The 23545-nt window shown below is 42.2% G+C and overlaps 1 protein-coding gene across 5 annotated transcripts in view; it reads right to left on the bottom strand.

The window, feature by feature from the left end:
- Positions 1–23545, bottom strand: part of hbs1l (HBS1-like translational GTPase) — a 143297-nt gene that overhangs the window by 97998 nt on the left and 21754 nt on the right. The window contains exons 4-5 of one of the 5 annotated variants that reach the window (XM_055635958.1): positions 20083–20277; positions 15829–16215 (exon numbers count right to left, since the gene is read on the bottom strand). In XM_055635958.1, coding sequence (XP_055491933.1) covers positions 15829–16215; positions 20083–20277 — 582 coding nt within the window. Of the gene's footprint in view, positions 1–15828; positions 16221–20082; positions 20278–23545 lie in introns of those variants that run through there. The other 4 variants (XM_055635960.1, XM_055635961.1, XM_055635962.1 and 1 more) reach the window with 4 other exon arrangements.

Here is a 23545-nt window from a genome sequence, read left to right as displayed (position 1 = left end):
CCATCAGATTAAAAAATTGCTTCATCCCTGTTTTTAAAGACTCTTGACCAGACTTCTCATTGGCAAAGTATCTTTTCCTGATCTTCCAATCTAGCTCACAGTGGCCCTGATACTTTTTATGCCTGCACCTATATTCTTTACTGTTTATTTTCTCTTCTGCACTACCTACTATATGTATGGTATGATTTGCATAACATGCAAAACAACGTTTTCACTGTATCTCAGTACACGTGACAATAATAAAGTAATACCAATACTATTTTTCAACTTAGCCTGTTCAAATGGACCATTTTTCACCAGCCTTTTAAATGGATCATAATCATCTTTTCTGCTTCAGTAATATTCAAAGAAAGAGATATTTTAGTTTTATGACCTGCCATGCATTTCATTGCCATGCATTTTAGTGTTTAGCATATTCTCCCACGTCAATGAAATTCAGCGGCTAATTTGTTGCAATAAGGCTGAAAACATGTTGGAATCAATTTACATATTTTTTAAGATAGTTAGTGTTCACTTTGTAGCCGTACTGGGTTTGACACAACAAATATTTATTAAATCAGTGTGATAGGGAACATAAACGGCCTGTCCAACTTAGGTGAGTGCCGGAAAATAGGCTGTCGCCACATGGTCGCGAGATGACGCCTGTATTGTTGTGAGTTGTCTCCTCAAATGCCGTAACTTTTTGTTTGTTGCCGTTAGATTTTTAAATGTTCAAAGCCTTTCGGCGACAGTGGGCTTGACGTTGCCTGTCTTCTCCTGTCGTAGGTGTTGTAGTAGGTTGTCGCCAGGATGATGCCAGGTGACGTTGGTTGTCGGTGCTGACTTCGGTGAATTCCATTGGCGACTACCTACGTCAAGCGGCAGCAGGTACCGGTGACTGATTTGTCTTCAGTTGTCGCCGACAGATTCGTTGCTTGTCGTAGCTTGTGGAAGTAGGTTGACTTCGGTGGTGGTAGGTTGTCGCCTGTGTGGTGGTAGGTCGTCGTAGGTGGATGTCCTAAGTCGCGATGTTTGGGTCGCCGGTTGTCGGTAGCTTGCCGTCGACTAGATGGTAGGTTGTTGTAGACACTGTCGTAAGGGGTAGTCCAGTCGCCATTTTTTCGGCAACCTGCTACGACTGTGACAGTCGCTGACAGTCGCCGAAAAAAATCACCTAAGTGGGACAGGCATGTGGGATCTACAGCAATATAAAAGTGTATTAAGTGTGTTTTAAACATGGTAAAACATCTCAAGTATTTCAGTGGGGCATTGCAAAATAAAAAGTTTGGCATCTGTACAAATTTATGTCCTTGGGTAAGGCTGCAGATACATTTGCACCAAAGCTGCAGAAAGAAGGAAAATATATTGTGTAATTAAGATAAAGGGAATTTTGATATATGGATGAGTTGACTTGAAATGACCAGAAAAGACAACATTAAAAAATTCTTGTAAAAGATGAGTCTTATTCATTGCTATTTTCCTACCTATAGAACTATAATGCATGTCTGCTAAAGATATGAACATTCTAGCTTTTTAAAATTCAGAGTGTATAATGCTTCCGTGTGATGTCACACAAGTGACCAGCCGTATTTTACCTACGACCCTAAACAAACATTCTCAGCATCTCTCTATATTACTAAAACTCTTCGCGCGTGTGTGTGTGTGTGTGTGTGTGTGTGTGTGTGTGTGTGTGTGTGTGTGTGTGTGTGTGGGCACAATCTGGTTAATTCCTATTTTCTTCCAAACACTAGGCCACAACCTTCCCATTTTCACACGTCATATTTTTCCCCTGCAGGCGATAAACATCTTCCCGTCGCACCTCCACCTATATTTCTGAACAGCCCAAACCCACACATTTTGAGAGAAAAAAAACCCCGATTGACATCACGATGCACTCGCAAGGCTGGACGGGACACTCCAGGAGGGAGTGGCACTCCAACGGTCACAGTAAATGAGGATTGGAGGCGGCTGCCGGCCGCCCGGTGCCTGGTGGGGAGGCTGCTGCCGCGGGGCCGAGCCCAGCGACTGGGCCCGTGCTGGAGCCGAGCCTGGGGCCGTGACTGGGGCCGAGAAAGAAGCCGCTGGTGGAACCAAGGACGAGCCTAGGTCCAGGGTCAGAGATGGTGAAGTCGGAACCTGCACCGTGGCCCAGGCGGTGGCCGAGCTGACGGCTGGAGGTTGCCGCTGGAACCAAGGACGAGCCTGGGTTTACAGCCAGGGCCGAGCCGGGTCGAGTGCGAGAACCAGGCCGAGTTCTAGGCCCTGGCAATGCTCTACGACCTGGGTAGGTCCTGGGGCAGGGAATGAGAGAGATGGGAGGAGGATGACGGAAATGAGGAGGGACATGGGATAGGGTCTCTACCCCACCTCCTTCTGCCCCTCTCCATCTCTACCCCCTCCCCCTGCCTCTCTACTCCCCTCCCTCTCCCTCTCTATACCCCCTCACTCTCTACCCCCGTCACACTCCACCCCTCTCACTCTACACCCCCCTCCCTCTCTACCACCCCTCCCTCTCTACCACTCCTCCCTCTCTCGGGAGTGGTGAGTATAGGGACCTATGAGTGAGTGGTGGAATATTGTGTTCAGGGACAAGCCCTCCCCACTAAAGGCCAACATATTATCTACCTTCCTAGCTGGCATATCAGCACACACACTTTTTGTATTTGTCGGCATAAAAATCTAATCGTGCAGTGCCATTTCCAAGAACTTAAAAAATCTACTTGTGTAGGAAAGAACTGCAGATGCTGGGTCAAATCGAAGGTGGACACAAAATGCTGGAGCCACTCAGGCAGCGTCTCTGGAGAGAAGGAGTGGTTGACGTTTCGGGTCAAGCTCCTTCTTAACACTTTGCTTCATTTTTCTTTGCATAATATATTCTAAATCATACAAAGATTGCATGCTTTGTTTTTAAATTGAACACACGGAAGTTTTATGCTCAACTTTTAACAGATCCTATCTTACAGGGGAATTATTCTGTGTCTATGACTTTAAAGTGAAAACTAAGTTGTCCACAACATAGTTCCTGAGCAGATTAAGATCAATTCAGTACCAATGAATTCAGTGGTGCAGTTCCAGTACAACAACAAAACAAACCTTGTACAAGGATTCATAAAAGGACCTCGTCTGCGTCAGTTGTTTCTTCTTTCCAAAAATAGCCAAAATTAGTGTTACATTTTTTCCGATGTAGGTGTAAAAAAGTAAAGTGACAATGTGTCAATGGCATACTTTTTTTCTTTGAATCTGAAGAACCACTTCCTGAACAAAAACCCAGACAGGCTGAACACCAAGATTCAATTAATTCCATTGCCTTCTCCCACCTTGCTGTGCTAAATCAATTGCCCAGGAACTTAAGACATAAATCTTAAAAAATGCACATATAGCAACTGAGAATTCACTATTAGATGCTGGTGGGAAAAATATTATCTACAGTAACATAGTTTGGACAATTTTATAATGAAGAAATTGTTCACACCAGGGTGTATTGTTCAACAAAGAACACGCCAGTCAGATCAAGTACATAAATATTTTGGAGACACAGGAACTGCAGTGTGAAGAAGGATTCCGACCCGGAACGCCGCCCATCCATATTCTCCAGTTGCAGCCGGACCAGCGAGAAACATTCCCAGAACAAAACGTTTTGTGTTTTACTAAATAAGCATTTTATTACCTAACAATCAGAAGAGCCTAAGTTGTAATACCCCCTCAGATAAGGGTAAACATCAGTGGTCTGCTAAAGATGGATCCACTGCACAGCAGAGCAAGTGAATGAAGAACAGAGATGTTACCTTCACCTTCCAGCAAAATAAACAGAAGTGTAAAATTTTGAACGACAATAAGAGGAACAGTTCTACTGAGCCCTATCACTTTGATCTAATTGTTATAGTCCCAGCAACTACACTAAAGGATATTTTTGGACATGTTTTTAATAACCTAAAAAGACTTCTGACTCCAAACACCTGCAGAATACTTGCAGCTGGCCAACGTGAGAGCATCAGCCAAGGATCTACAAATTGGAGAACAGAAAGGAAGGAGTGGCAATTCATCATGGGAACGGTGCAATGTGTGCACAACCAGAATGGTGTTTGTTATATACAGTAAATGGAAGTCCATATCAGGCACAGCATATAAATTAATAACCACTGCTATGTTTCCCATAAGATCCACCTATTCTTTCAGTCTTGAAATGAAATGAGTTTGTGGCCAAATTTCCGGACAGGAACAACATTCTATCAATCTGGTTCAGAAAAGAGGGTTGAGGGCTGATCTCTGTCACTTAACAATAAAGTAGCATGTGTTACAACACTACATAGCTGAAAATAATACAAATGAAATACTAATTCAAGTATGCTCAAAGAGAAACTATGTGGAAGTTGAAATATGAATTGAAAGGTTTTAATTACCAACTAAACAATTATCTTGCAATGGTACACAAAAATGCTGGAGAAACTCAGCGGGTGCAGCAGCATCTATGGTTAGAAGGAAATAGGCAACGTTTCAGGCCAAAACCCTTCTTCAGACTGATGGGGGGTGGGGGGGGGGGGGGGGGGGAGAAGAAAGGAAAAAGGAGGAGGAGCTCAGATTCAGATTCAGATTCAATTTTAATTGTCATTGTCAGTGTACAGTACAGAGATAACGAAATGCATTTAGCATCTCCCTTGAAGAGCGACATAGCAAACGATTGAATTAAAAAAAAATAATAAGTGGGGGGGGGGGGGGGGGGGGGGGGGTGGTGGGCAGGAGGTACGTTGTTTTAGTAGAGTGACAGGCCGGGAAAGAAGCTGTTCCTCGACCTGCTGGTTCGGCAACGGAGAGACCTGTAGCGCCTCCCGGATGGTAGGAGGGTAAACAGTCCATTTGGGGGTGATTGTGCAGTCCTTGGCGATGCTGATCCGCAGAAGTGCTTTGGACAGACTCAATGGAGGGGGCAAAAATTATCTTGCAATATTGTGCAATAACAATCAGAAGTGTGACTGATTGTGCAAAAATAGTTATATGTTTTGCTCTACCCTATTTTTAACATTATGACACGATAGTTTGGATTCAAAGACTGAAATTACTTAGAACATTTGGTGGTCAATGAGTAGCATAAATTACTTAATGGTTAGAGATTAAAAATTGATATTAATATTTCGATCAAATGCATTTTAACAATGCATAACATTTCTACATTTGTTTCAGTTTTTAAAGACCATTCAAATCTGGTTCCATGCAATAGTTCATTTAGGCGTTCCATTGTACAAAATGTGCACGTTGCAAATCAAATTCCAAGATAATGTCTGCAGTGAATGAATGTGTACAGAATATAAAACATAGAAAGGTACACATGGGTACAGGCCCTTTGGCCCACAATAGCTGTGCCGAACATGATACCAAGATAAACTAATCTCCTCTTCCTGCACATAATTCATACACCTCAATTCCATAATAGATCAAAGAAAATAAGCAATGGTAAGAGCAAAGCGGTCTATCATTTTAAAAGATCACATTATCTCTTAAGTCAGTGCCATTTTCCTGCACTAGGTATGAATATAATACAGCCTCAAAACGTGTTCCTCGGCAGCAGCACAATCTCCATGGGATCACTGGCTATCCTTCTGTGCACTCCTCTATTATTCTCTTTGAAATAAAATAAATCCTTATAAGGTCATAAGGAATAGGAGTAGAATTAGGCCATTCGGCCCATCAAGCCTACTCCGCCATTCAATCATGGCTGATCAATCTCTCCTAACCCCATTCTCTTGCCTTCTCCCCATAACTTCTGACACCTGTACCAATCAGGAATCTATCCATCTCTGCATTAAAAATATCCACTGACTTGGCAAAAAATCCCACAGATTCACCACCCTCTGACTAAAGACCACAGATTCACCATCTGCTGACTAAAGCAGGAAACCTTATAAAGGTGCTCAACAAGTTCATTTTTTAAAGAGGGTGGTGGCATAGATTGTTTAGTTTTGAACCGAAGATTCAGCTTATTGTCACTTAAATTTTACTGCCAAGCAAAGCACTCGCATCTCAAATTGCTAATTTTGTGTATAATTTACTGCTTTTATTGTGAATTTAAAAAAATCCTTCAGTTAGTGCAAAACCAGTCCTTCATTTCCAATTCATATACATGCAAATACATTGACTTCAACAAATGTACACAACAGATAATCCTCCAACATTTTCGCCACCTCCAACGGGTTCCCACCATTGGCCACATCTTCCCTTCTCCTCCCCTTTCGGCTTTCCGCAGAAACCGCTCCCTCCGTAACTCCCTGGTCAATTCGTCCCTTCCCACCCAAACCACCACCTCCCCTGGCACTTTCCCTTGCAACCGCAGGAAATACAACACTTGTCGCTTTACCTCCCCCCTTGACTACATTCACGGACCCAAGCAGTCGTTCCAGGTGAAGCAGAGGTTCACCTGCACCTCCTCCAACCTCATCTATTGCATCCGATCTAGGTGTCAGTTGCTCTATATCGGTAAGGCCAAGCATAGGATTGGTGATCGCTTCGTCCATCACCTCCGCTCGGTATGCACTAACCAATCTGATCACCCGGTGGCCCAGCACTTCAACTTCCCCTTCCATTCCGAATCCGACCTTTCTGTCCTGGGCCTCCCCCATGGCCAGAGTGAGTCCCACCGCAATTGGAGGAGCAGCATCTCATATTTTGCTTGGGTAGTTTACTCCCCAGCGGTATGAACATTGACTTTTCCAATTTCAGGTAGTCCTTGCTTTCTCCTTCCTTCCCCTCCCCTTACCAGCTCTCCCACAGCCTACTGTCTCTGCCTCTTCCTTTCTTTTTCCTGACACCCCCCCCCATATCAGTCTGAAGAAGGGTCTCGTCCCAAAACTGTAACATGTTAGTTCTTGTGCCTTAAATATATTTTGTTTTGCAACTCATGCATTATTTCTTTAAATGCTAATTATTTCAACATTTTATTGCACCTTCACCCTCTTTGTTTTTATCATTTGTTTCTTACAGTTACTGTTTTTGTAATTTCCCCTTCCAGTTTTGCATTTCTCCTTCCCGAATTCCCTTTGAGGCTTTTATCTGCATGCCAAACTAGTTTAAAAGTAGTCCAATAAAAAGTGCTAGAGGAAGAGAATAAAGGTATTGAGGGGAAGATGAAAAAAAAATTAGGGGGTCTTCTTAAAGTCTACCGAATAATGAAACATAGAAACATAGTAATTAGGTGCAGTAGGCCATTCGGCCCTTCGAGCCTGCACCGCCATTCAATATGATCATGGCTGATCATCCAACTCAGTATCCCGTACCTGCCTTCTCTCCATACCCCTTGATCCCCTTAGCCACAAGGGCCACATCTAACTCCCTCTTAAATATAGCCAATGAACTGGCCTCAACTACCCTCTGTGGCAGAGAGTTCCTGAGATTCACCACTCTGTGTGTGAAAAAAGTTCTTCTCATCTCGGTTTTAAAGGATTTCCCCCTTATTCTTAAGCTGTGACCCCTTGTCCTGGACTTCCCCAACATCGGGAACAATCTTCCTGCATCTAGCCTGTCCAACCCCTTAAGAATTTTGTAAGTTTCTATAAGATCCCCTCTCAATCTCCTAAATTCTAGAGAGTATAAAACAAGTCTATCCAGTCTTTCTTCATAAGACAGTCCTGACATCCCAGGAATCAGTCTGGTGAACCGTCTCTGCACTCCCTCTATGGCAATAATGTCCTTCCTCAGATTTGGAGACCAAAACTGTACGCAATACTCCAGGTGTGGTCTCACCAAGACCCTGTACAACTGCAGTAGAACCTCCCTGTTCCTATACTCAAATCCTTTTGCAATGAAAGCTAACATACCATTTGCTTTCTTTACTGCCTACTGCACCTGCATGCCTACCTTCAATGACTGGTGTACCATGACACCCAGGTCTCGCTGCATCTCCCCCTTTCCCAATCGGCCACCATTTAGATAATAGTCTGCTTTCCCGTTTTTGCCACCAAAATGGATAACCTCACATTTATCCACATTATACTGCATCTGCCAAACATTTGCCCACTCACCCAGCCTATCCAAGTCACCTTGCAGTCTCCTAGCATCCTCCTCACAGCTAACACTGCCCCCCAGCTTAGTCATCCGCAAACTTGGAGATATTGCCTTCAATTCCCTCATCCAGATCATTAATATATATTGTAAATAGCTGGGGTCCCAGCACTGAGCCTTGCGGTACCCCACTAGTCACTGCCTGCCATTGTGAAAAGGACCCATTTATTGCTACTCTTTGCTAGAGCATAGATGGAGTGGATGTGGAGAGAATGTTTCCTGGGGGGGGGGGGGGGGGGGGGGGGGGGGGCAGGAAACATTCTTTAGCCAGGATGTGGTGAATATGGAATTAATTGCCAGAGATGGCTGTGGAGGCCAAGTCATTGGGTATTTTTTAAAGTGGAGATTGATAGGTTTTTGATTAGTAAGGGCATCAAAGGTTGCACGGAGAAGGCGGGGAGAATGGGACTGAGGGGGAAAAATAGACAATAGACAATAGGTGCAAGAGTAGGCCATTTGGCCCTTCAAGCCAGAAGCGCCATTCAATGTGATCATGGCTGATCATCCATAATCAGTACCTCGTTCCTGCCTTCTCCCCATATCCCCCGACTCCGCTATCTTCAAGAGCTCTCTCTAGCTCTCTCTTGACAGTATCCAGAGAACCGGCCTCCGCCGCTCTCTGAGGCAGAGAATTCCACAGACTCACAACACTCTGTGTGAAAAAGTGTTTCCTCATCTCCGTTCTAAATGGCTTTCCCCTTATTCTTAAACTGTTGCCCCTGGTTCTGGACTCCCCCAACATCAGGAACATGTTTCCTGCCTCTAGCATGTCCAAACCCTTAATAATCTTATATGTTTCAATAAGATCCACTCTCATCCTAAATTCCAGAGTACAGAAGCCCAGCCGCTCCATTCTCTGAGCATATGACAGCCCCGCCATCCTGGGAATTAACCTTGTGAACCAACGCTGCACTCCCTCAATAGCAAGAGTGACCTTCCTCAAATTTGGAGACCAAAACTGCACACAATACTCCAGGTGTGATTGAATTGAATTGAATTGAATCCTTTATTTGTCATTCAGACCTTTCGGTCTGAACGAAATGTTGTTGCCTGCAGCCATACACGTAATAATAACAACACACAATAAACACAAATTAACATCCATCACAGTGAGTTCACCAAGCACCTCCTCACTGTGATGGAGGCAAAAGTCTTAGAGTTACTGTCTCTTCCCTCATCTTCTCCCTCTGCGCTGAGGCGATACCCCACCGGGCGATGGTAAGTCCCGCGGTTCAAGCTCCGCGGCCCGGGGATGGTCGAAGCTGCCGCCCTCCAGTCCAGCGGACGCAGCTGTTGCCACGGGAGCTCCGGAAAACAGCCTGTGTGACCTGCGAGCTCCCGACAATGTCGTCCACTGGCCCGCGGCCAGCCCCGGATTCAGGTCGCCGCCGCCAGAACACCGCCTCAGCCACCTGAGCACCGTCTCAGCCCCGCACCGCGCTGCCCACATGGGAGCGAATTCCAGCCGAGAGCCGGGCCGCCTACACGGGAGTGCCTTTCAGCCGGGACCCAGGCCGCCCACACGGGAACGCCTTCCAGCCGGTAGCCGGGCCGCCCACACAGGAGTGTCTCAGCCCCGCGCCGTCCGCCCTCACTGGAGCGCCGAGTCGTGCCGCTGCCCGAACGTCGCCGCAGCTCGAAGAAGGCCAGCCTCGCGTTGGTAAGTCCTGGCTGGGTCTACCTCCGGAGCCTCGAGGTCGGTTGCAGGTTGGAGGCTGCCAGCTCAGCCATTAGGCCTCAGCTCAGGCGGGGGAAGAGAAGGGGGATACGACAAAAAAGTCGCATTCCCCCGAAGGGAGAGACAGAAAGCCCTGTTTCAGCCCCCCACACACAAACACCACCTAATAACCAAAAGTTTAACTGAACTAGACAAAAAAAACAACACAAAAAAAGGAAAAACAGACAGACTGCAGGCGAGCCGCAGCCGTTTCACAGCGCCGCCACTTCCGGATCAAATGGTGAAGTAAACTCAATGGCCTAATTCTGCTCCAATGACATGGAAAATAAAAGGAATGGACAGTGAGCCAGAGCTGCCACAATTGGGTGAAGGTAGGTAATGACAAGGATTGGGAATACAAAAAAGTCAGAGAAAGCATTGTAATCAAATGCAAGCTGCAGCAGCTTTTTCTTTCTCGAAAATTGACTTAAATTACATGGACTCGGAAACCAACAGCAAATAAACATAATTCAGGAAAATCTAGGCGTGTTTGCTCAACAAGCGATTTTTAACAAGTGATTTCTTATCACATAAATAGAAATCCACATATTACATTGGGTATTTTTAAATATAATTAGTATAACAAATAAAACACTAGAACTGAACATTTCTGGGGTTTACTTTCATTTTGTCCATGCTAAACCTTTAGTCATCTCTCTTCATGATAAATATAAGCTTTTACGAAACGTTTAGTACACGATCATACAAGCCGAATAATTTTTGTTTTAATTTCCCTTACTTATTCATTGGTCTCCAACTTCCTCAAGGAACTGCCTTATTCATATTTATGTATGGACAGTTGTTTTAAAGACACCTATTTTGTGTTTGAATTATTTTTCTTTGGTTAGAAATTCTATTAGTGTTATGTTACATGCAATATTTTCAATTTGAAAGTAAATATTTGTTGAAACCAAAGATTTGCACACAAACAAATAATGCCATGTAATTATATATGATGCCCTTGTTCTCTTTGTTCCATTAGAGCAGGGGTCTCCAAACTATGGCCCGCGGGCCACATCCGGCCCGCCACAAGATTTTATCTGGCCTGCTCCTGCAGCAAGCTCTTAACACGTTCTGTGCGACGGGCGGGTTTTTTTTAGTAGCGCAGCTTTAGCGATACAGCGTGGGAACAGGCCCTTCAGCCCATCGAAGCAATGCCTGTACACTCTAGCATTATCCCACACACACTCAGGCCAAATTTAATGAACCTGCAAATGTGGAGAGTGGGAGAAAAACAGAGCAACCGGAGAAAACCCATGCAGGTACAAACTCCGTACAGACAGCACCCGTAGTCAGGATGGAACCCGGGTCTCTGGCTGTGAGGCAGCGACTCTACTGCCGCACCACCGTGCAGCTGCTCCTGTGTTGCAAAGGCAAGTTGTGCGAGGTGGTAGCATGGGGTGGGGAGTGGAGCAATGGGGAGGGGGGTGAGCTAGTTGGCGGCTGGGTCGGCGTGTAGCGGTCTCCCCCCCGTGAGGGTGACCCGTGAACAGCTCCCGCTCCGGGGCGCCATACTGGCCTGGACCCTTTGACCGGGTCTCTGCCGACGCGTGCTGGTGCAGCCAGGGGAATCCTCCCCTGCCCTCCCCTCCTCTCTATCTCTCTCCTTCCCCCTCTCTCACCCCATCTCTGTCATTCCCCCCCTCTCTCTCCCTCCATCTCTCTCGCCAGCCCTACGGAGATCGGCCGATCGGTAGCTGGCTCTGTGAGTGTGTGCCCGATGGGTGAGCATTATGCATGCGTGGGTCTGTTAATATGCCTGAGGGGTGATCAAAGTGCATGTGTGTGTGTGTGTGTATGAGAGGGAGAGAGAGATAAAGTGTGAAAAAGGCTGTATGCGTGAATCTGTGTGAGTCTTGTGTTTGTGTGTCTGTGTTGGTGTCGGTGTGCGGCTCCGTGTCTGTATATGTTTCGGTATGTGGGAGTCCACGTGTGTGTGTGTGTGTGTGTGTGTGTGTGTGTGTGTATGTCACTGTGTGCGTGCCAGTGTGTGTGCCATGTGTGTGTGTGTGTGTGTGTGTGTGTGTGTGTGTGTGTGTGTGTGTGTGTGTGTGTGTGTGTGTGTGTGCGTGTGCGTGTGATTTCTTTATTTATTCCTACGGCCTGCAAAAATGTGCCAAATATTTAATGTGGCCCTCATGCTGAAAAGTTCGGAGGCCCCTGCATTAGAAGCTTAACAACGTTGATTTATGCTATGCTAGTGATATAGGGCACCTGTTTTTCTTTATTTTAGAAACAGCTTGGAAATAAACCAATCTACAAAATCTTTATACAAACTAATGTTGAGATACACATAATCTACCCGGATACTGTTAGGTATGCATTTTGAGATTTATTTATCTGAGATGTGGGTAACTGGGGGTTGGCAATTATTCTCATTGAGGTGGAGGTGATTACATATACGCAAGCCCTTGATCTCATCCAAAGTCGCCTTTTAAAAAAACAATAATTTCTTAGTTAACTAATAGTTGAAACTAAAAAATTAGTAATTGATGGTAAATGTGAAATATAGTAACAGCTGTGTATTGAATTCAGCCAACAAATTTCAGTTCCACCGAAGCCAAAGGAAGTGAATTTGAGAAGCGGAGCAAAAGGCACATCTCGTTATGGCAATCGACGTATAGCTCATACAACGGAGGAGGAATTTCATCCCCAAAATCCCCAAACAACAATAGCTTGGTATTAGAAGAGTAGATACAAAATAAATCACACTGACAGTTATTTAAGTGTTTTCTCATTCTTGCAAGCACTGATTCACTAATCCGGTACAACATTATCTACAGGGGGCCAGTGGCATATGCATTTAGCAGGAAATGTACTGTCCAAACTAATCATAAACACTGACACTCCAAACTAATTATAAACCAGACATAAATCATATAATGAAAAGAGAAATAAAGATCGGTAAAGCAAGAAGTCAAAAAGAAAAATGAAACAAATTGACAGAAAGGTTTGTTAAATCTCCAATACTACGTTCTCAAGAAACAAGGCTTTCTACTTGCATGGTTAAAGTTTCAGGACCAGAAAGTTGTAATTGTTTTTACAATTTAAAAATCATTTACATGGATGCGCTCATTCTGAATCTGAATTCTGAAGAGTCTGAAGAAGGGCTTCGGCCCGAAACATTGTCTATTTCCTTTGCTCCATAGATGCTGCCGCACCCGCTGAGTTTCTCCAGCATTTTTGTCTACCTTCGATTTTCCAGCCTTCTTGAACATGCACTCATTCAACGTTTGCTATGTACCAGAGATTTATACAGATTTCTTCTACATCCAATTGATGAGGTGTCTGCTTGGAGTACCTGTTGGCAACTCAGCAGCCCTTTATTTGTACGAATATGGCTTGAATCTTGAATCCCCCCCTCACACACACACACACACACACCAGATAAAACAATAACTACTGTTAGCCTCATCGTTATTCCCACACAAATGCTGGTTCTTTTTTTAATTGAATTTATTCATTCAGTCCAGAATTAAAAAGGGTGATTGCAATTGCACTAGAATTGAAATATTTCAAAATGCAAAAAAGAAAAAGATCACCATCTGAATTTACTCATTTAACATTTATAAATGCACAATATATACATATACACATACTAGCAAGTGAAATAAATCTTTTCAAATGTGCATGTATTTAAAAATCTTGTTCTATGAATATTTATTTCTTAGTTTTCCAATTTTCATCAAAAGTCATTCCTTTTGTCAATACATTAAGACTGAAGCATAACATATGCTCAGATCAACAGCAGGAAAAAGAGTTGAAGCTTAAAATCTCAGGTTTGGAATAATTTTCAGGTTCAAATACATTAGGTCCAATGAGAATTTTAAGCAGTGGAATGACATATGGCATACGAAAAATGGCAGTAAACACAGCATCACAGGAGGAAATCATACATTTAAGAGCTCAATCTACTTCAACCATAATTACATCTTAAGAATTGACTGGAGAGAAACAGGAGAAGGCTAGATCACTGTTACTAATAAGTAGATTCATCTCTCTTTAATGGTATAAGCTAGGACATGCATAGTACATATACCAGCATTTTCTTTACAGGCTCAAATGGCACCGATATAAAACGAAATATTTAATATGATCTCAAACTGAGCACAAGATGTATGACAATGTGACAGTCATCTTAGAATTGAAAGTCTGACAGTAATTGCCACAAATTTAAGTGATGATCTTAAAAATAACCACTCTAGACTTGCATAGAAAATACTGTCAGTGAAAATATGTTTGCGTGTTCATCAGCTGTAATATAAATAGGAAAAATCCTATTTAAATAGGAAAAGTACAGAAAAACACAACCAGTTTATCCCTTCACTATCATCACCAAAAATGCCATAAGCTGTACTCTTCTGGCTGGTTTTATTTACTTAGTTTAAAAATATTAAATAAATAAATAGCTCAATTAAAGTCTGATGCAGTGTTCTTGATACAAAAAGCAACTACAAATAACTTTCTGCAATAATAGTCTATCTTTTCTTATTATTGCCAGTTTAAACCAAAGAAATTATTGAAAATTGGGAAACTTTTTTGCTATTACAATAAAAAACTGAACATATACAAAGATTAAAAATACATAGAAGCTGCACTTCTGTAATATATGCCCAAGAATGTTAGAAAAATAAAAACAAACTTTTTAAGCTTAATAAAGATTGGTCTTGAGAAATGTAACCATATTTTCAGAAGAACAAAGCTTTACTTTAAAACTTTGTTAGCTTTTGAGGTAACGTTCAACTGTGTACAGGCAATGACTACTGGTTGAATTCACTATTCGGAAGATTTTACAATAACATCCAATGTTCTACAGTGGAAAATTTATTCAATCTGTATTAACATCCTGAAATATGGCCAATATTTGCGAATCAAAAGTAATCATTTGATGCTCAAATCTTTCCTTCTGATGACTCAGTTCACAATTCAATATCAATACAAAGTGAGGCAGCGTTATGCTGATTCTATTCTCTAATGAAAGATTTTTTTCTGACTGGCCTTTACAATATCATCTGGAGAAGGTGTACTGAAGTCAAATGGTTGTATTTCTAATAAAGTATCCTGATCTTTTCCTATTCTTTCTGGAACTTGTCTGCTATATAAAAATGATTTATGAATAAGCAATGAATTTTTATTTTTCCTCGTAGGATTCTGAAAACACATAGCAAGAGCAAACCAAGATGGCTCAGCACAACAACGTTTTGTCCATGAAGTGGTCCTTGTCCTCTTTGAAGGTTTACGATTACGAATGCTCACATTCCCATTGAATGCTTTATACAAATTTGCTGTTTTTTTACTTTGGAGTGTAGAGTTTTCAATAATCGTTGTTTTCAAGGATTTCTTTTTGACGATCCCCTTTGAATCAGTAGATTGCTGCCCAATAGTTTTTCCTTTAGATTGCTGACTTTTACATGAGCTAAAATGAACACATTGTGTCTTTGAATTTTCAGATACCTGTTGAATATTTTCTGTTATTAAATCAAAGAGTGACATATTTCCCAATTCAGAAGTATTCAAAGGTTTCGATTTTATTAAAGATGACAAAGGCCCAGCAGTTTTATTTTGACTTTCACCGGCTAACTGTGCTAATGATAAAGACCCTAATGGTAATATTACACTGTCCGTTGAGCTACAATGAGGAACCGAGGGAGAATTAGAAATGCTTGAACTACTTTTTTTATGTTCTTCGATGAGATCTGCTAGTGAAGGACTTCCAAATGGATGAAAGGACAAGCTTTTATGCTTTTCTACTACACCTTTCAGACTGCTTTGATCTATTGTATCAAGTGTATCATGAAGATCATTACTTTTCTTCTGGTTTAGCTGTTCAGCTAGATGCAAACACTCAAGTGAAGATGGTAGATTGCCAAGGTTTTCTGATGACAAGGTTAAATAGCTAGATTGGCTATAATTTGGATCCACTATTTTAAAAGGCAATTCTGTGAGGGAAGGTTGCAAGATTCCTTCAGTCTTACTTTGTGCCAAAAAAGACAACTGTGCAATGTCTGTGACAGGCTTAACAGAGTTCATCACATTAGGCATCACAGGTAAAATAGTTGGACTCAAATTTTGTTTGTTATTACCTTCACAATCTTTAATCAGGTCTGCAAGATTAATACCCCTTTGGTGTGAATTTATTGTAGTCTGGTCAGCAAATGGGCCATTTTGTGCCCTTGTATGTGTCTGCAACACATTTGGGGATTTTTTGATCATTTCCAATAATGAAATGTTCTGTGTTCGGGTTTCCTCACCCTCATTTGCACTTTCATTATTAATAGATTCGCAAGCAATCATGGGAGCAGACGTATAACTTGGCTCAGACTGAGTCGATAGTAGGATACTCAAGTCAAAAGTTGAAGAATTATCAGTAACAAACGTTGAAGAATTATCAGTATCATCTAATAATGTCATTGGTAAACATGAATCTGAATGTTTCTGAGCTACTAATTTTGATGAGTGAAATAGGTCTCCTTACCTTACGATAGCCAGAAATGGTCAGATGGACAAGAAACCAAATAGGAATTCAGGAGCCCAATGGCAATTTCCAATTTCATCAGATTGGAAGAAGATGGAGCCACAAGGGAAGCAAAAGGAAAAGGCATTTGTTATTAATCAAGTATTTAAAAAAGTCTAAAATCCAATTAAATATAAAACATTCTGTTATCACATATAACTTAGTTAAATATTATGGAATATTTCTCAAAATTTTTAATGGAAATACCAACTTCACCCCAATTTAAAATCAATTAATCGCTAGATTTGTTTTGTTAACAGTTGCCTGATCTTTAAATCTCCAAACAGTTGCTCTCTCAAATGAGCTGAGAACCTACCACAGTAGGCTAGAGGGAGTACAGCAGGCGACTGAGCACACAACCTTGAGGTGCTGATGGTTATCGTGGAGGAAGTGTTGTTGCCAATTCATATCGATTGTGTTCTGTTGATGAGGAAATCAATGATCCAGTTACAAAGAGGTGTGCAGAGACCCAGTTCCCTGATCTTGGTAACAAGTTTGGATGGAATGATGACATTGAATGCCAAGCTGTAGTCGATGAACAACAGCCTGACGAATGTGTTTATATTATCCATGAGGTCCAGTGCAGAATGAAGAGCCAGCGAGATCGAATCACCCGTTGATCTACTGTGGCAATACGTAAATTGTAGTGGGTCCAGGTTCTTGCTAAGGTAGGAGTTGATATACACCATAACCAATCTCTCAGAGCATTTAATTACCACAGATGTTAGTGCCACCCGTCAGTATTCATTGAGGCATGTCACCTTACTCTTCTTGGGCACTGGTAATACTGGTGTGATCTAATGTTCTAATATGAAGCTAACATCCCCGCTTCATCCCACCCTCCAGGCAAATATACAAAATAAGGAATAAAACTTGATTACTAAGGAACAGAACTACCCAGAAAGGAAAAACAAAGTGCTGAAGTAAAGCAGGTGAATGTACAGTGGCATCTTATTTCTCATTCTATTGACCAATGCCTCAATGACTGAAGCCTTTGTAAAAATTATCTGCAACCTATCAATATAAGCAATGAATACTTAATAATTTTAACTACCTAGTCCCCAGTTAATAATATCTACCAAATGCAGAACAACCAAAGTTCCCATAACAGGCAGCTGCCTTCAACAAAGGAAAAGCAAAAACTCAAGACAACTATTTTAATGGTTTGGATGCCTATAGCAGAAAACACATGCAGGCTTACTCTCAGTAACTGCCCAAGTATAAAAGCCTTGTAATGGTTTTACACACAAAAATCATGAACAACCATCTAATACATAAAGGTCGATCTTTATGACATACATGATACAATGAATTGATTCAACTGTAAAGCAACACTCCACTGCTTCATTTTTATACTAATCTGTAATCGGAGTTAATTAAAAAGTGCAACACGAGGCCCTGGTCTCTTAAATGTAGTGAAAATTTGAAGAATGCTACAGAAAATGACATGACAACGTTTCAATGAATTTCTGCTCATTGCAAAGCTAACAATGTGCTACTCAGAATCCAAGTTCATGTGCCCAATGTAAATTAAAAAATGCTGTAAATTCATGTCAGACATCATTTGCCAAAATTGTAAAGTTAAGTCAATGAATGATCTTTCATCAATCTGAAAAGTTAACTGCTTTATTGTCCACCCATTTATTTAGATTAAACGAGCCATGGCAAGTCATCACCTTCGCTCCCACTATCATTCAATAGAAACTGGAAATATTTATTTCACTTTTGTCATTACATTTCAAGATTGCAACTTGCAAGCTTGTCAAGACTTATGTTCTAGATCTCTAGAACTGGGAACTTTTGGAAAACTACTAATGGTGTAAGTGCCAAAGTTTTCAAATAGAACAAATAGTTCCAAAACAAGGTCCAACTAAGAAAATAGTTTGATGTCATGATGGTGGTGCCATCTTTAAAGTATCTGTGAGGGTTTTGAAGTGTGGTGTTAATATTGATTATTTGATAACACACTTGTGCTCTGACACAAAATTTTGCATATTAGCCTCTCTCACTCTAAAAGCTAATTGATGACCAATGGCAACATTGACATAATGAAACACCTGGAAAATGTCAGAAACTGATGGCTAATATGGAGAACTGAATAATATTCTTGCACTACAAACAATAGCTGAAAAGATATGTTTGATTGCAAATATAGTTACAAATAATTACTATCAAGTTTTTATTCAGTAAATCTGCAAACATCTTGGAAATTGATTAATGATGATTAGTGTGGTTTTTAATCATTATTATGCCAAAGCAAAAAAAAGTCAATGCACTCGCAGTTGTACTGAGCCTAAATAAATTCCTTAAAAGAAAAAGAATGGCATAAATTAAAAGATATCAAAGCAGTTGGTAAAAGTCTACAGTTCTATTAGCTTTAAAATAGTTATGGATAAGTTTAGGGGGATAGTGGGATGCTTATAAAAGTGTGATGGTGAGAGTTCAAAGCAATTAGGTGATATCTTAGACAGTGATGATGGTTTATCAAAATTCACAGCAGGGTCTTGATCAGCTGGGCAAGTGGGCTGAAGAATGGCTAATGGATTTATTGCAGATGAGTGCGAAGTGTTGCATTTTAGGAAGTCAAAACAGGGCAGGACCTTCACGTTGAACGGTAGGGTCTTGGGGAGTGTTGTAGAGCGGATCAAAGAGTACAGATACATAATTCCTTAAACGGGATGTCACATAGGGTGGTAAATGCGGCTTTTGGTATATTGGCTTTCATCAGTCATGGTATTGAGCAAATAAGTTGGGACGTCATGTTACAGTGGTACAAGACGTTTGTGAGGTTGCATTTGGAGTAATGTGTTCAATTTTGGTCAGCCTGCTGTAGGAAGGATATCATTAAGCAAGAAAGAGTTCAAGTCAAGAGTGTTTAATTGTCATATGTACCAAAATAGAACAATGAAATTCTTACTTGCAACAGCACAACAGGTTTGTAAACATAGTACTCAGTGGATAATAAAGAAACAAAATAAAGTTAAACAAATAAATAAAAAACAATATGGTACAAAACAAAATAAAGTCCAAAGTCCCAAGTGCAACCAAGTTTAAGGTGAGAGAGGAAATATTTAATTAAAACCCAAGGAACAACTTTTTCTCTCAGAGGGTGATGGGTATATGGAACAAGCTGCCAGAGGGGGTAGTTGAGGCAGATACTATAACAGCATTAAAAATACACGTTGAGAGGTCATCGTAGGAAACGTTTAGAGGGATATATGGGCAAAACGGGACTTGCTTAGATGGGGCATCTTGGTCGCCACAGACGAGTTGGGTCAAAGGGCCTGTTTCCATGCTGTATGACTGATAAATTCAAATGTTGCCTTTATTACACATGCATTCTGTTACACGTCTCTGTACTGTACACTGACAATGACAATTAAAGTTGAATCTGAATCTGAATCTCATCAATTGATCCCAATTCATGGCACTTCAGTCTCAAGAGTATAAACACACTTCTTTGCCATTAAGGAGCCACAAAACAAAATTCAAAACATTTAGCTAAAGTATGGATTTAGGTAACAAAAACTCTACCTTCGACTATGCTCATTATCATAATCATCTAATCAATTGAAATTTGAGCAAAAATAATTGGAATGATTAATTCCCTATTTTATGCACTTGCATATAGCATGCATTGGCACAATTTTACATTGAAATAACACTAACTGTGATAACAATATTCATATTGAAATAAGTTCAGTTTCATTCTTCATCACACAGTATACAACTTAATGATATGATTTAGTACTTTACTAATTTAAGTCAGTAAGGCACTTCATAAAAAAAATCACAAACTAAAATAACCCAATATTTCACATACCTACTGTGGATTTCTTTGAAGGGGCTGCAACTTGGTTCTTTATTTCTGGGGTTGGCTTGCATTCCTCAGAAAGTACAAGCTCAAGGGCTTTACACGCATCGTACTGACATTTCAGCACAGCATCCACCATTATTTGCTCCGATACAGATTCTCCCAAAACTTCGCGCATTTTATCCAGGCAGGCATACAAACGAACTGAAATATAGAAGTGTGTTCAGAAAAGTTTCTGGTTCAGATTTCTTCAGAATAATGCAAAGTGAACATCTCAATACAAAAGTGAGTAAAAATGTGTTGGTGGTGGACATTGTCTGTTCTATCATGGGTATTGACCTACCCACCAAATGGATCTACGGAAAGCACTGGCTCAAGACAGCAACTGATAACAAATATCTGCACCACCTTGACCATGTTCTCATCTTGCTCCCACAATGGGGAAGGTAGTACAGGAGCTCAAGTGTGTGACTGGGTAGTGCATGGATGAAACCTGGGCATGGGGGAAGGTGGGGGGGGGAGTTGGGGAGAGAGGAAACAAAAAAGGGTGATGGGAGGATGGGATGTGGGAAAAAGGAACAAAGATGGGGGGACCAAAGGGGAATCATAAGGAGAGCTGAGACAAGGGAGTGGAAAATTCAATGCAATTCAATGGCGGCACGGTGGTGCAGCGGTAGAGTTGCTGCCTTATAGTGAATGCCGTGCCGGAGACCCGGGTTCGATCCAGACTACGGGTGCTGTCTGTACGGAGTTTGTACATTCTCCCCGTGACCTGCATGGGTTTTTCCCCCCGAGATCTTCAGTTTCAACAGACACTCCTCCCACACTCCAGAGATGCACAGGTTTGTAGGTTAATTGGCTTGGTAAATGTAAAAATTGTCCCTAGTGGGTGTAGGATACCCACCTGTACCATTTCGTCTGGCAGCTTGTTCCATGTAAGCACCACTCTTTGAGAAAATGGTGCTCCTTAAATGCTGAGTGACCAACCTATTAACTTGCTTTTTTGTTCTAGAGTTTAGACAGCCTAGTACGCTATTCCCACTGGTGAAAGAGTTTTAAGGCAACTGATAAAAGAACCAAAGGCAACATGGAAATGTTTTTTCTTTTAAATTGCTGCTAATTCTTGGAACCCAGAAGGTGAAGACAGATTATAATGTACCTTCAATGGGAATTAAATTTGTACTTGGAAGATAAAAATATAAAGGGCTACTGTATAAGCACAGTGAATGCTAGGGCTCTGGGGAGTGTTGTAGAGCAGAGGACTTTAGGAGTGCAGGTGCATTGTTCGTTGAAGATGCAGTAGATAGGGTGGTAACAAGCCTTTCGGCACATTGGCCTTCATCAGAGCATTGAGTACGGAGGTTGGGAGGTCATGTTGCAGTTCTATAAGACTCCCGCCCAGTTGCACTTACTCCCATCACCAAGTGCTTGGAGAGGCTGGTCCTGGCATACCTCAAAGGCTACCTACCCCCCACATTGGATCCCTATCAGTTCGCCTACCGCAAGAACAGGAGTACGGAGGATGCCATCTCAACGGCACTTCACTCCGCCCTCTCCCACCTCGACAACAGAGGCACTTACGTATGAATGCTGTTCATCGATTACAGCTCAGCATTCAACACCATTATACCCTCTAAACTGATCACCAAACTCGGTGACCTGGGCATCGACCCCTCCCTCTGCAACTGGATATTGGACTTTCTAACCAACAAACCCCAGTCTGTTAGGTTAGACAAGCACACCTCTTCAACCCTCACCCTGAACACTGGCGTTCCACAGGGCTGTGTGCTGAGCCCCCTCCTCTACTCCCTCTTCACCTACGACTGCACACCTGTACATGGTACTAACATTATCATCAAGTATGCAGATGATACAACGGCGATTGGCCTCATCAGCAACAATGATGAGTCGGCCTATAGGGAGGAGGTCCAGCTCCTAGCAGCATGGTGCGCTGACAACAACTTGGCCCTTAACTCCAAGAAGACCAAGGAGCTCATTGTAGACTTCAGAAAGTCTAGGGGCGGCACGCACACCCCCATTCACATTAACGGGACAGAGGTGGAACGTGTTTCCAGCTTCAGGTTCCTGGGGATTAACATCTCCGATGACCTCTCTTGGACCCACAATACCTCAACTCTGGTCAAGAAGGCTCACCAGCGTCTCTTCTTCCCGAGGAGACTAAAGAAGGTCCATCTGTCTCCTCAGATTCAGGTGAACTTCTACCGCTGCACCATCGAGAGCATCCTTACCAACTGTATCACAGTATGGTATGGCAACTGCTCTGTCTCCGACCGGAAAGCACTGCAGAGGGAGGTGAAAATTGCCCAACGCATCACCGGTTCCTCACTCCCCTCCATTGAGTCTGTCCAAAGCAAGCGTTGTCTGCGAAGGGCGCTCAGCATCTTCAAGGACTGCTCTCACCCCAACCACAGTCTGTTTACCCTCCTACCATCCGGGAGGCGCTACAAGTCTCTCCGTTGCCTGACCAGCAGGTCCAGGAACAGCTTCTTCCCTGCAGCTGTTACATTACTCAACACTGTACCTCGATGATTGCCAATCACACACACCCCCCCGGACACTCCTTCCACCAGGAAAAAAAGAATTGCACTACTATGACTGAATGCACGTAAATATATTTATTTATTGCTCATATTCTATGTCGCTTCTACGGAGATGCTAACAGCATTTCATTGTCTCTGTACGGTACACTGCACAATGATAATAAAGTTTGAATCTGAAGACGTTGGTGAGGCCGCATTTAAAATATTGTGTTCAGTTTGGCGCACCATGTTATAGAAATGTTGTCAAGTTGGTAAGGGGTATACAGAAGATTTATGGGGATGTTGCCAGGACTCGAGGGTCCTAGCTATAGGGAGAGGTTGAGTAGGCTGGGACTCTATTCCTTCGAGCGCAAGAGGATGAGGGGTGATCTTATAAAGGTGTATAAAATCATGAGAGAAATCGATCGGATAGATGCACAGAGTATTGTGCCCAGAGTTGGTGAATCGAGGACCAGAGGACAGAGGATTAAGGTGAAGGGGAAAATATTGAAATAAGAATCTGAGCGGTCACATTTTCACACAAAGAGTGGTGGGTGTATGGAACAAGCTGCCAGAGGAGGTAGTTAAGGCAGGGCATATCCCAACATTTAAGAAACAGTTGGACAGGTACATGAATAGGACAGGTTTGGAGGGAAATGGGCCAAATGTGGGCAGATGGGACTAGTGCATCTGGGTGTGGGCAAGTTGGGCCGAAGGGCCAGTTTCCACGCAAATAATGGAAGGACTAGAATATATTGTATACTCCAGGAGCTCGTAGTCCTTCTTCTTTACCACTACTATTCCTTTCTTGTGGCTAGCCAAAATGCATGCACGAGTTAGAATAAAATTCAGATATAATGATAATCTTAGCCCCCACTAAAGATTATCAGCACACCAATCCCCCAATAAGAGTGTAAAGTCCTCCAAAATAT

Source organism: Leucoraja erinacea, chromosome 5 (genome assembly GCF_028641065.1).
Source record: "Leucoraja erinacea ecotype New England chromosome 5, Leri_hhj_1, whole genome shotgun sequence".
Lineage (NCBI taxonomy): Eukaryota > Metazoa > Chordata > Chondrichthyes > Rajiformes > Rajidae > Leucoraja > Leucoraja erinaceus.
This window is presented reverse-complemented; position numbering and strand designations above follow the sequence as displayed.